Below are 12805 nucleotides of genomic sequence, written 5' to 3' on the forward strand. Positions count from 1 at the left end.
ACAAAATGGCACCACGTATTGACAGCAAAAGGATTGTGCTGTAAGAATAGAGACAGAAAAAAAGAGAGCAGGAAACTGAAAAAAACCCCGCGAGAACAAGACTGCACAGCTGCAAAAGTGATTCTCAAATATCAGCCGCCAAAAAAGTACTATAATCAGAGTCAAAATTACAAAACCAAACAGAACTTTCCAACGGAATTCGTGTTCAGGTCTTAGCTGGAGCAGACAGTGAAACTAAAAGGACCATGTGTGGTGCCAGGTGTAGTTACCTCTGAAAAACATGGCAAAGGGCAGCGATTTGAGTCCATCCAAATCAGTTATGGTGTTCCTTGTGCTGTTCCTGCTTGTGGCCGGTCTAAATACAGCACTGGGGTACCCGCAGCTGGTTGTCTGGTCTCCTCCGACTAGGGCAAATGAACATTCCTTGTCCTGAAGTGCAGAGGTTATTGACAGAAAACACCCAGTGCTTCACAGCCAGTGAGTGCATTTTATTTCTCATTCCAACTTAAAATGTACACTTTAAATGATAAAAGTGTATTTTTGACATGGACGGTACAGTGAGAAGACATTACCCGCATCACAAATAGTTGGAGATTCGCTCTGCCTGCTGTTCCCAGATTACATGACTCCAGATCAGAAGCTGTTCATGATGGAGCGATACTCTCTCTGATGCTTCACCAGTCTCAAAAATACTTCGTATTTCTTGTCGTAAAATCTATATAAGAAAGTTAATTTCAACAGAGCCCAAGGTTTTAAGTTTTAAACCCCTTGTATTATACATAGAATCATAGAATCATAGAATAGTTAGGGTTGGAAAGGACCTCAAGATCATCCAGTTCCAACCCCCCTGCCATGGGCAGGGACACCTCACACTAAACCATCCCACCCAAGGCTCTGTCCAACCTGGCCTTGAACACCACCAGGGATGGAGCACTCACAACCTCCCTGGGCAACCCATTCCAGTGCCTCACCACCCTAACAGGAAAGAATTTCCTCCTTATATTCAATCTAAACTTCCCCTGTTTAAGTTTTAACCCATTACCCCTTGTCCTGTCACTACAGTCCCTGACGAAGAGTCCCTCCCCAGCATCCCTATAGGCCCCCTTCATCGCGTAGCATCAAAGCAGCTTTGACTCTTTCAACATTACAACTTTTACTGGGATCAGGGTCCTACCGAAGTGCAGCTTCCACCCAAACGAGTGATTGCGAGTTATAATTCCACCTTTCATTCACCCCGCAGCCAGCTCTGATTTCCAGGCGCATTTAACCTCCAGAGCCCTCCGCTGTGGGAGCAGGGGAACCGTGCGACCTCGCTGCTGTCCTGCCCGTTTACACCGCCCGGAGAGCCCCGGACTCACGGCCCCGTCCTTCAGCCCCTCACCCCGGTTTCTGGAGCTCCCGTTGCTGTCGGAGTCCGCTCCCCAGGGCCGCCCGCCGCCGCCAGGGGGTGCCCGCGCCCCGCCGTGCGCCGCCGCCGGGAGCAGCCGCGGGCGGAGCGGCCCCGCAGCGCCGCGGACACCGGGTACCGGGACCCGGGTCCTCCAGCGCTTCCGCAGCCCCTCGGCGGGGCAGGGGTGAAGCTGCGCAGAGCTCCAAGTGCCGCGGGGCCCGCAGTCGCAGCCGCTCAAAGCTCCTGCGGCCCCGGCACCGCTCCTCGCATCCCTGGAGCTGCGGGTTGCAGTTCGCTTGCTCAGGAAAGCCGTCGCGGGCAGAGACTTGGGGAAGCCCAGAGCACACTGATAGCAAATTACAGCCTTCACCTGGGTGCAAGCGTGGTAATCTGCGGGGCTATAAGGAATCTGGAGCAGGACTTTTCCCAAGGGCATATAGGGACAGGACAAGGGGGAATGGGTTTAAACTGACAGAGGGGAGACTTAGATTAGACCTGAGGCAGAAGTTCTTCCCTGTGAGGGTGCTGAGGCACTGGCACAGGGTGCCCAGAGAAGCTGTGGCTGCCCCATCCCTGGCAGTGCTCAAGGCCAGGTTGGACACAGGGGCTTGGAGCCTCCAGTGGAAGGTGTCCCTGCCCGTGGCAGGGGGTTGGAATTGGATGAGCTTTAAGGTCCCTTCCAACACAAACCAGTCTGATTCTATAGTAATCCTTCAAAAAATGGGGGTGATAACTACTACTGCATTCAATCAGGGCTATAAAGAGACAGGCCTTAACTTCACACGCCATAAATCCTCACAGAGGACCCCACAAAAGTCAGGATTACCTTTTATGCTCATGATTGGGCTGCACAACTCTCCCAACTTTCCCCATTTTCGCCATGGCCTCCTAGTAAAAGACAAACACAAAGTGGAAAAGCCTGGTTTGATTTAAAATACTTTTTGACAAGAACAAGATGTTTCAAAACCAATCGGAACATTACTGATGTATTTTGTTTCGGCTGAACAGGCCAGATGGCATAAAATATGTTCAATCCCATTATATAGTAGTCATGAGAACAAAGTACTGCAGACCCCTCAGTAAACCAAAATCTGTTTCTCTTTCTTACTGGGAGTCCGATGCAGAACAGACTTATCTTTTGTTATTTACACAAACCAAAGGAAACGTTTGACAACGCATCCCCGGAGGGGAGATTTCTCAAATAAAATGATACTGTACATGAGATCCCTTGATCATATTCATCAAGTATCAATTCCCTGCAGCCAGAGAGGCTCAAATGTGCTCCAGAGGCTAAAGCTGACTTGCAAAGTTCTGTTATGGAGCCCACAGCCACCCTCACATTCCAGTATAAAAGGTGTAGGAGACTGATTTTGATCCTACTCTGCTTTGGGCCAAAGCCAAGTCAGACAAAGGGATGCAGCAGAATTCCCTGCAGAAGGAATCTCAGGGATAGAGTCACATGTGGAAGGGAGAGGATGGAATTATTTGGTTCCTTTCCTGATCTCTGTGAGATTCTGATTTTCTGTGCATTCTCCTGAGCAATCCCACTGGAATGAAACAAGAAGCATTAAAGCAATAGCTTTCAGATGGAACAGGGCTCAGCATAAAAGATCAGGATTCAACAACCAGTGTCTGAGTAAATCTCAGTCTATGTCATTTCTACGCAGCACCCTAAATCTATTTCCATGTTCCTGCCCAAAGCACAGCACTGGGAGCACATTGGAATGACCCTGGAGATCAGTCAGCCTGCGCTGCTGCTGGAAGCCACCTAATCAACTTCTACGGCTAGATCTTTAAAAGGGTTGGATGACTTTATAGGCTGGAATACCTGCTGTAGTAGAATCTTTGCTTTCCACTAATCCAGCATTTTATGGCTGAGAACATGTTAGTTGCATTGCTGAGCAATGTAAGCGCAGTTCCACCAGCCCAGGAGGCTCTGAGGATAAACAAGGTGACCAGCAGACCTTACATCTTCTGGTTTCCCATTTCCCCTGTGTTAAAGAAGTAAGATCATGACCTAAATGCCAGGAGGTAAGTGGGCTCCCATGAAGCCAGCCACTTCTCCTATGCACAGCCATGTCTACTCAGCCAGGGATGTCACCCAGGTACCAGAGCAGCAGGCAGCCCCAGCTCCGCCTGCCTGAATGTGCAGTGCTACCCGCATGTTCTGGGTGCATTTGCCTTAGCCTTCAGCATCAACACATCTTATACTGCCAGTCCACATGTGCAACTAGAATGTGGAACACTTACTTTTTAAATGTGGAACAAATACTTTTTACATGTGGAACACCTACTTTCTACATTTGTCAACTTCAGGGGTTAATTCTGGATGAAATCATGGCTCCAGCAAAGCAAAAAGCACTGCCAGTGATGGTGCAGTCAGGGTTTTACTCTGCCAGGGCTTCCGGTAAAACAGCAGGGAGCATTTCTGTGCACTCCTATGCCCATACTCTTTTGTATGTGCAGAAGTTGCTTGTACTTTGATTCCCTGAGAAACACCCTTGAAATAACACTTCCAGCGAGATAGGGTGTTCTTTTCTCTGGGGCATGTGAGCCTGCTGGCACCAAGACTCTGCACACCAGCCAGATTAAAGTACTGGCATGGAAAGGTTGGTATCTTTCCCAGTAAGTGTAATGGGCATTTTATTCCCTGTTCCTTAACAGGGGACGCTAGCTCAAGTATTGTTCCTGCTTACAATAGCCCATCTTTTACTTATCCCATACAAGGCCAGCTGGATTTAGAGGCTACCCCAAAAAAATGAATGAATACACAGAAAAACCCCAACTCAAAGACAATTCCTTCTGTTGCAATCAATACTGCTTTTCCAGATAGTGTTGCCTCTTACAGAAGACTTACGGCAGAGCCCCCTGAAGCTCTCTCACTAATGGAAAGAGTCACTTTGCTTTCTGCTCTCTGCTTTATATCCCCTTTTCAATTGCCCTGGAGATACTGCATGAAAATAAAACCAAGACATCTAAAGAGTCTCAGACAGATCCACTTCTTCCCACATGTACAAAGAAACATGAAAGGGAGGCACAGACTGCCATTCACTCCTCTGTGCACGTGCAGGACTGGCTGCTGCTGCCCTGTTTGGGCAGCACTAAGAGGGCAGGACACAAACAGCACCGTTCTCAGGACATGTTCTGCTTCTGCCACAAGTGCTCTACACACTCATGTTCTGCTTTACTGTGGGGCCTCTCACCACTTCCAGTGCGGAAAAACACATTACTGCCTCTCTGGGAGATCAGCCAGCCTTTTGAGATAAACCTATCTTCACACGGCTTTTATTTTTATCCTCATCTAACTCCAGGTCTCCTCAGGCTGGTTCCAGAGAGAACAGACCCCGGTGCCAAGGCCACCAGATGTGGAAGGTGTGAGGGCAGCCTGGCTCAGCTCTGCCATCCCGCCAACCGCTGCAGCCCCAACCCTGGCTCAGGGTCCTTCCTGCACATCCCCTTGCTCTCCACCTCCCCAACCACCTTGCTGGTGCCCAACACCACACACCAAGTGCTTTGCAGCACTGGTGTTCAGAGGGTGAAGCCAGGTCTCCACAAGGTTGATGAAAGCCTCCTATGCTCTCAGTCAGATCTCCCCAAACCCGAAACCCCTGGCACAGAGATCCTATTGCCCTGTTGGGCAGCTGCCACTGCTCCCATGGGACCAGGAGCAGGAAAGGTAGAGAGACCCCTAAAGGAAAACTGCTCCCTCAAGGCCTCAGCCAGACTAGGAAACCAGGCCTGGCTGCTGCTAATCTTCTGCTGGCCTACCCATCTATCCACCTTGAGCTATGGAAGCAGATGCTAAAGCAATCTTTCCAGTTTATCAGCTAAAAACATTCTTGTATCTTTAAATCTACTTGAAAATACATAAGCCTTTGAGGATCCAGAGCATTAGGGTTAGGATCCTAATCCCAACCACCATGGCAATGCGGAGTAACACGTGAAGAAAATACCCAGCCAGCAATTTTCAACAACTCACTCATTCTAGGTTGCTCCAAATGCCCTAAATGAATTCCCTCTCTTAATTTGCTTTTCAGCTCTGTGTTTTTGTGTTGTTTAAAGTCAGTTTGGTCATTGTTGGTTTGAACAAAAACTTTGCTCCCGGAGGAGAGTCTTTTCAACAATTTTCTGGGGACAAAGAGGAACAGAACATTGAAAATATGAATTTATAATGAAATAGGAAACAAAGGAACATTAGAATCGCAGAACTGAATCAGATCAACCTTGTGCACTGCTCTCTCTCCAACAAAGCCTTAAATATAGCAAAGTGATAATACTGCTGTTCAGAAATAGTTTGTTTGAGGGTTGACATCTAAATCCATAATTCCAGTCCCCAAGAATTTCACAATCTTAATTTGAATGACGCTCTATCATCTTCTTTGTTTGCCAGTCTAGACTGCACAATGAATACAGTGACTTAAACACAATGAATTCTCTCTTAAAACAAAATATTTTGTAAAATTGCTTTTTAATCATTTCTTTTCTCTCTTTCCATAAAGGCTACGCTATAAATAAACCCTGAAAGTTCGCATTTGATCATCATTTCTAAAGGCTGGGCAAGAGGCAAGTGAAGGGTTTACACAGAAGAAAAGAGAGGCACTGTGGAGCAGAAATAAAGGGATGCATTCATGATTTCTAACCTTTTGTTAGAGTGTCAAAGCTGAGACAGATACAAGCCAGTAAACACTCCGCTTACCATGGAGAGAGTCAGTGAAACGGGGTTACCCTGACCGGGACAGAAGGAACCCAGGCCCAGGGAACCAAATTCTCCAGGGCCCACCAGGATTGCAGAACAAGCTGCCATTTTGCTGCTGGAAGGGCGACCCAGCTGGGGAGGTGAGTAGCCATTCCAGTTCACTTGGTGCTGGTGCCTGAATTCTACTCTTCAGCATGATTTGGGGCAGGGGATACGTTTAAGACACGAGGGCAGCCTCAAAGACAGCAGATTTCCCAGAGGAAACCCTATCTGGAACTGGGGAAAGACCTATCTCCTAGGAAAATCCTACTTTAACACAGCATGTGAAAGCTGGACATTTCAACCATTCTCACTTTAATTATGGAAAAGGTTTTTAACACTGTGTGGCAGCCACAGTGCAGCAAGTTGTTCTTTCATGCCAGGAGGCACCAGGAAAGCGTGTCAGTCCGGCATCAGGAGCCCTCAGAAAGTGCTTACAAGGGTTCCCTTTAGGCCGGGAGACCAGACTTCTCCAATTCCCTACCCAATGGGCTCCTATAAGATCTGTCTCAGAGCACTAGCACAATCCTGCTCATCCCACAACAGAAGCCCATCTCCCTTGGACTACAGAGGGAGCCAAGGAAGATCAGCCCACTTGTGAAGAGTCCTAAGTCTGCTTTTCAGTAGTGACTCCAGGACTTCTGTGCCTGATTATTACTGAAAATTAATGGGATATAGGTCCTTAAAAGTACACATCAAATAAGAAATCAGATTTAGGGATGTCAGCCTTGGCTAGGGAAGTCAAGTAACAAAATCCCATTGAAATGAATGAGCTGGGAACAGTAGTCCCCTTAAGAATTTGGGCTTTTGCTTTATTTGGGTACTTCTGAAATTGTATATGAAGTTAAATGGATGAGGCTTTCAAGCATAAATGCAATTTCCCAGCTGTTTTCTCCCCACATAGTCATTTTGATAATCCCCAAAAATGGTTGGACCTAACAGAGTTACTAACGGTGAAAACAACCATATATCATCTCAAATTTTACTGTACAGTTTCAGTGGCTGAAAGCATTTGGCCTGCACATACAAAAACACCCAGCAAAGCTCACCAAACTCTGTGAGTACATCATGCTCCACTGACAGCAATGGCTACTTGGAAGAAGGATCCTTGGTCAATAAGAAAACCAAGAGGAAGACTCCAGTGCAAATGAAGTAAGCTTTCTCAGACAACACCACTGGTTTATAGCTTGTTCAGTGACAGCCACTGCACCAAGAACGACTGGCCTATGAATGATGGGAAGGATGAAAACCAGCTCTGCTGTAAACCAGTTTGGATTGTAACTTACAACTAATTCAGGAATCTCAGAACAAGCTGGAATGAGATGCTTGGCTTTACCCTTTTTCCTAAGCTGAAGTTGTTAATTCACCTCATCTTACTACTTACGCAAAAAGAGGAAATTATATTGAGTTTTATTGTGCCAGTAGAAGCCACATGATCAAATGCTGCCATTCTTACAGCTAAACATGGTAAGAAATCCACACCAGCAAATGTGCTCCTTCACATGTTCCTGAGAATGACACGAGTGTATGTGCGCAAGGCCAGTCTCAATTCCTGACTGACGCAGAGCTCTGAAGCACAAATTTCACCTTCATCACCCAGAAAACACTACCCAGGTTGCCATTCAGGCCGGTGTTGACTCCCTGGTGGTTTATATAGCTCTGCTGTCACAGATCCGGCATCAGAAGGAAACGGTGTAAAAGCTGCCCCACTCACAGCAGACTGAAGTGTGAGAACATTCTTCCCCACCAGATTGGTTCTGATTTGCAGAATTCAGCAGGTGGAAGAACCTTCAAACGAACATGGCTTTCTTCACACTTCCAAGTCCTCATAGCAAATACCATAGATAATGCTATATGTCGTAATTTTTCTGTTCTTTTAACAGTGAAGAATCTCTCTGTCACTCATCTCTATTCCACACACACAGAAGCTGAACCTAACAGAAGCTAACCCACATCATTTTAAGAAGTCCAGTCAGAGATGTATTTGGATTTGAGGGAAATAAACAAATTCCTTGAAATGCTGATGTGCCAGAAATACTTTTAAACTTTTCTAAGAACTGTAAGCAAGGCTGCTATTTTCTTATGTTTTTGCTTACTCAATAGCCTGGAAATGCAAAATCCATCTTATCTGTGCTTACAGGAGTGACACGAACATATTTATGTAACACAGCCCTAGCAGAACATTACTTCTTAGCGGTATATGACTGCATGAAGAAAGCATGTGATGGACCATATACCACATTTTTCTAGTGGTTTCTTTCCCCCCTTAAATTTGTTTGAGTTACAGGGGCAGATCTTGGCAGCATGCACAAAGCCCCAGATCTGTAACTCAATTCTCTGTGGTATTCTGAATGGAGTGAGCCAAGTTTTAAAACACATTATGGATAAATATTAGAGCTGAGCAAAAATTTCACACCTAAGACCAAAGTGTGAAAATTTGGCTTTCATTCGCTTAGTGAAAAGGTGGAAAACTTCACACAAGCTTGTATTTTCCTTTTGCTCTGTTCCAACGTGGATTTCTCTGTTTGTATCAAACCTCAGAGAGTGTGTTTCTGACTCTCTGTGTCTAAGTGAGACTACAGAGAAGGAGGAAGAAGAGGACTGAAGGATGGAGGCTCAGCAAGCAGGACACCAGCTCAGGACTTGAGTTCAAATAAGTCTTTCAGGAAGAGTCACTGGCTATCCCTCTGTACGAGAACAGCACTGGTTCATCTTGGAGGAATATTTTAGGCATTTGTTTGTTGAAGACTGCTATGGGGATCAGGCTGGTGGCTTAGAACCCTACAATGGCTTGGGTTGGAAGTGACCTTAAAGCTCCTCCAGTTCCAACCCCCTGCCACCAGCAGGGACACCTTCCACTAGAGCAGCTTGCTCAAACTCTACCCCTAAACCATGCAACTTCAGCTGACAGAGACCAACTGGATGGATCCTTAGTACTGAGACAAGGTAGTTTTCTGGTTCAAGCACTGATTCAGGAAGTTTGCAACAGATTCCCTGAGTGATCTGGGACACATAATTTCCTCTTCTAATTGTCAGTTACCTCTCTTTGAAATAGGCTGTACCCACTGTTCTCCCCCGGTTGGTTTGGCTCGTACACAGAGGTTGTAAACTCCATGTTTGTCCCTAATTTTGTACTGTGGATGGTAACACAGAGGTCTCAGTCCTGCACAGCCCTTCACACCTCATTGAAGTAAGTATTGCTTGACCTGCATGGTCTTCACTCCTTAGTGTCAGAGACAGGAACAAATGGAAGAGAGACCATGTAACAGCAGAGACAAGTGCAGATAAGGCCACAGTACTACTTCTACCTCCAGAGCACCTTCTTTTACTCTGCTTCAGTGACTAGACCGAGTATCAGACAGGCCGTAGCTCAGTGTCACACAGAGCTTGTGCTTCAGCCAGGCAGACAAAGCCATAAGAGGAGCAGCAGTGGCAATGCAGCTGCTGTGAAGGGTGGCGTGTCGCCGCAGCCATGATATTCATTGCTTATTCCGCAGACCAAATTTAGACTGGGATGAGGGTCGGCTATGATTGCCACATCATCTATCAGCTGGAAACTATGTTTGGGTCTAAGGTCCAGCCACACTGCTACTAAATATAGGTTGGTTTGTTGTTGATTTGCCTCCGCACTCCCCTGAGTTGCCTTTTACTATCAAATAATTAAGCAGTTTGCTTTGTGAGGGTTCCATTGCTGGCACCTCGCAGTGCCCAAAGCTGCTTGGATGCAAACTTGACAGCTTAGCAGGGGTTTCAGTTTACCTGGGCAATGGAAAGAGCTCAAGTGTTTAGCTCTTGTTTCAGTTTCACAGATTGCCAGCACTGGGTGCCATGAATCAACAGTCTGTGGGCAACATCTAAGCAGTCTGCACCAGAGCTGGGGCATGGTTTAGCAGCACTCACACTCCTAAGAGCTTGTATGGCTTATTCATGAGGCGTGTGTCCACTTCACAGTGTCTGTGTGTGAAGAACTGAGATAGCTTTAACATGGCCAGCACAGACACTGATAAGATACAATCACAATAGCACAGCGATCTGCCCAGCTGGCAGCTTTCTTGCCAAAGGAGAAGCTCCCTGACTACCCACCAACTAACAGCAACAGTACATTTCCCTCACCCCCTTCTGAGGCGGAATAAATTTGCTAACCAAGCACAGCATCACTGTGACAATAGACTGAGAAGGTTTGTTCATATAAACCACATGAAAATCATAGAATCACAGACTGGTTTGGGCTGAAAAGGACCTTAAAGCTCATCCAGTTCCAATCCCCTGCCACAGGCAGGGGCATCTTCCGATAGACCAGGTTGCTCCAAGTCCCGTCCAACCTGGCCCTGAACACTTCTAAGGATTTTAACCCACCCTTCAGGCTTGCAAATGTTATGCTGACAGGCAGCTCTATTTAATGGAAAGCAAGCTCACCTGGGATTCAAGAGAGCAGATGTGATGCGGGGCACTGCATTACTATGAGCTAAATCAGCACTCTTCCTACTCGCTGCTGCTGGTGATGGATAAACTAAGCCTGAGAGTGCTGCTCCTCCACACAACCTGAGTAAGTTATTGTACTTCTCTTGCTCCCTTCTTACCTTCTGCTTACAGTATCTGTCCTAACGCTTCTCCCCTCAATTTTAGGTGGTAAAACCTTTGGGGCAGGCAGGGCAGCCGTGTGATTTCACGCTGACTTGCACAACAGAAGAAATGAGGTGGACAGAAAGCAGAATTTGGACAGGGGAGGGTAAGCGAGAGAAGCTGTAGAACAAGCATCCGCACAGGATATCCTGACACTGGGCTGTGTACTTGACACAATATTTAGTTGAACTGCACCACTTCCTTTAAGGTGCAAAACTCAGATTTATTCAGCTGATCTCTTTCCACGTTCCTGCTGAACACACGTGAATGAACATACAGCTTTCCTTGCGTTTGGCCACTGAGCTCAAACTTTTATTTGCCATCTGGCAACGGACTGGGGGGTTAATTGGGGGAAGGGGATAGGAAAGGGGCTTTTCCCCCCCCCTCCTTTTTTTTCCTTTTTGCATCTGTATTTGCTTTATGAGCTATGGCCAAGGCATCATTTACACATGGGGACCGGGATTGGGTTCTCTCAATTCTTTCCATATGTTCACTTCTGCTGTCAAAACATTTTTCAGATCTAATTAATCTGCACACGTCTCTCTGTTCATTTCCCCACTCGGGGGGTTTAAGCATTTTGGGGGGTATCTAGCTGGGATCCTGTTATAACAGCAACTTCTGCCTGCACTTTGCTTTAGAACTACTCCATCAAGAAAATGAATCTATTTGCAGCACTTCACTCTTCTCCGTCTCATTATTCTTCCCCTATTTCCAACCCTGGCTGAGGAGACTTCCCTTTTTCCCTCATCCTTCACATATATTCTTTGCCATGCTCCAGTGTCTACCTGAGGCTAATGAGGGAAATCCCTGCTGTGAGTTTTGATTTGGGATTATTTTTTATCTAGTTAATCTGATGTGTGGTTTACTATAAAAAAACCCAACCCTACAGCTCAGAAATATGCTTACATTTTATCCAGTCTGGATTGCATTTGGGAAATTACCCTGGAAAGGGGCTCATAAAAAACAAGAGACCTTTAAAGAAAGAGTTCACTACTGTAAACTGGTGGAAGGTTCAGATGTTAAATCAGGAGGAAAACTGCATTAAAATACGGAGAGAGCCATTCTAGTAACCTTACAGACATCCTATCTCCAACAAAACATTAAAATATCACTGGAAACTGGTATTTTATAGATACCTAAAGTGTGGTGGGCAGAGAGTAAAACCTAGAAGAAATTAGACATCTAAGAGGTTAAAGCTAGACTGAGTAGCCATTTCTCCGTGTGAAGCACAGTACAGAGAAGAGAGCTGTGTGTGTCAAAAGGCATCTGGTATCCTTGTTCTGACTGCCACAAACAACCAGATAGCATCCTTTTCTACACACTGTTCCAGAAAGGATCTTTCTTTCCCAAATTAAAGGCTGCAAGTGACTAAACTGAGTGAGAGCTGAAGCAAGACACTGTGGTCATTGCAGAGGGGTGGACAAGATGACCTTTAAAGGTCCCTTCCAACTCAAACTATCCTATGATATGATGACTCTATGACCAGCTGATATTGTCCTGTTTTGTTTAGGTCTGAAAAGCAGAGGCAGACAGGGAGCTAATGGCTCTCATTTGCTCTTCTGCCACTAAAACTGTCCTAGTGCTGTTCCTTAAAAGCAGTTTAAATACTGGATACTTATTGCTACAAAATTTTGGAAAGCCCTTGATTCCTTAAAAACCTGGGAAGCCCGCTCTGACAGATGGGTCAGCCAGTCTGCAGCCAAAGGTGCTCAACTGGAACTATGGAATACCTGTAGACACAGAATTCTGCGAGATTTATGTGAGGAAACTGTAACAGTCACTTCAGAATAGGTGTTCTGCTCCCCTTGCTCCTAAAACGTTTGGCTTGTACCTCTTGAAGACCATTAGGAAATGGTAAATACAGTTTTCTAGCATTAAAACCTCTCTGTAAATAGGAACCTCTCTATCTGCACAACCTCTGTGTGTATTGCAATTACAGGGTTAGCACAGAGAAAAACCTGTAGGCACCAACATACACAAACTCATTGGAAAGAAACTGTTCTTGCTGGTGAATGTCAAAAGTTACACTCCTCACTGTTCTAGTTATCTGTCCGGCC

General features: G+C 46.0%; 2 protein-coding genes across 13 annotated transcripts in view; one reads left to right on the forward strand and one right to left on the reverse strand.

The window, feature by feature from the left end:
- LOC136011434 (E3 ubiquitin-protein ligase RNF170-like) overlaps positions 1-5997 on the forward strand; it is a 33545-nt gene extending 27548 nt beyond the window's left edge. Inside the window, exon 6 of the mRNA XM_065673235.1 lies at positions 5890-5997. Within this exon, the coding sequence (XP_065529307.1) occupies positions 5890-5901 (12 nt within the window). The 3' untranslated portion in view covers positions 5902-5997. The remainder of the gene's footprint in view (positions 1-5889) is intronic.
- FGGY (FGGY carbohydrate kinase domain containing) overlaps positions 468-12805 on the reverse strand; it is a 331539-nt gene continuing 319201 nt past the window's right edge. For all 12 annotated transcript variants that reach the window (XM_065673210.1, XM_065673212.1, XM_065673211.1 and 9 more), the window contains 2 exons: positions 2217-2278; positions 468-715 (listed from right to left, as the gene is read on the reverse strand). In XM_065673210.1, coding sequence (XP_065529282.1) covers positions 634-715; positions 2217-2278 — 144 coding nt within the window. In that variant the 3' untranslated portion in view covers positions 468-633. The remainder of the gene's footprint in view (positions 716-2216; positions 2279-12805) is intronic.

Source organism: Lathamus discolor, chromosome 3 (assembly GCF_037157495.1).
Source record: "Lathamus discolor isolate bLatDis1 chromosome 3, bLatDis1.hap1, whole genome shotgun sequence".
Lineage (NCBI taxonomy): Eukaryota > Metazoa > Chordata > Aves > Psittaciformes > Psittacidae > Lathamus > Lathamus discolor.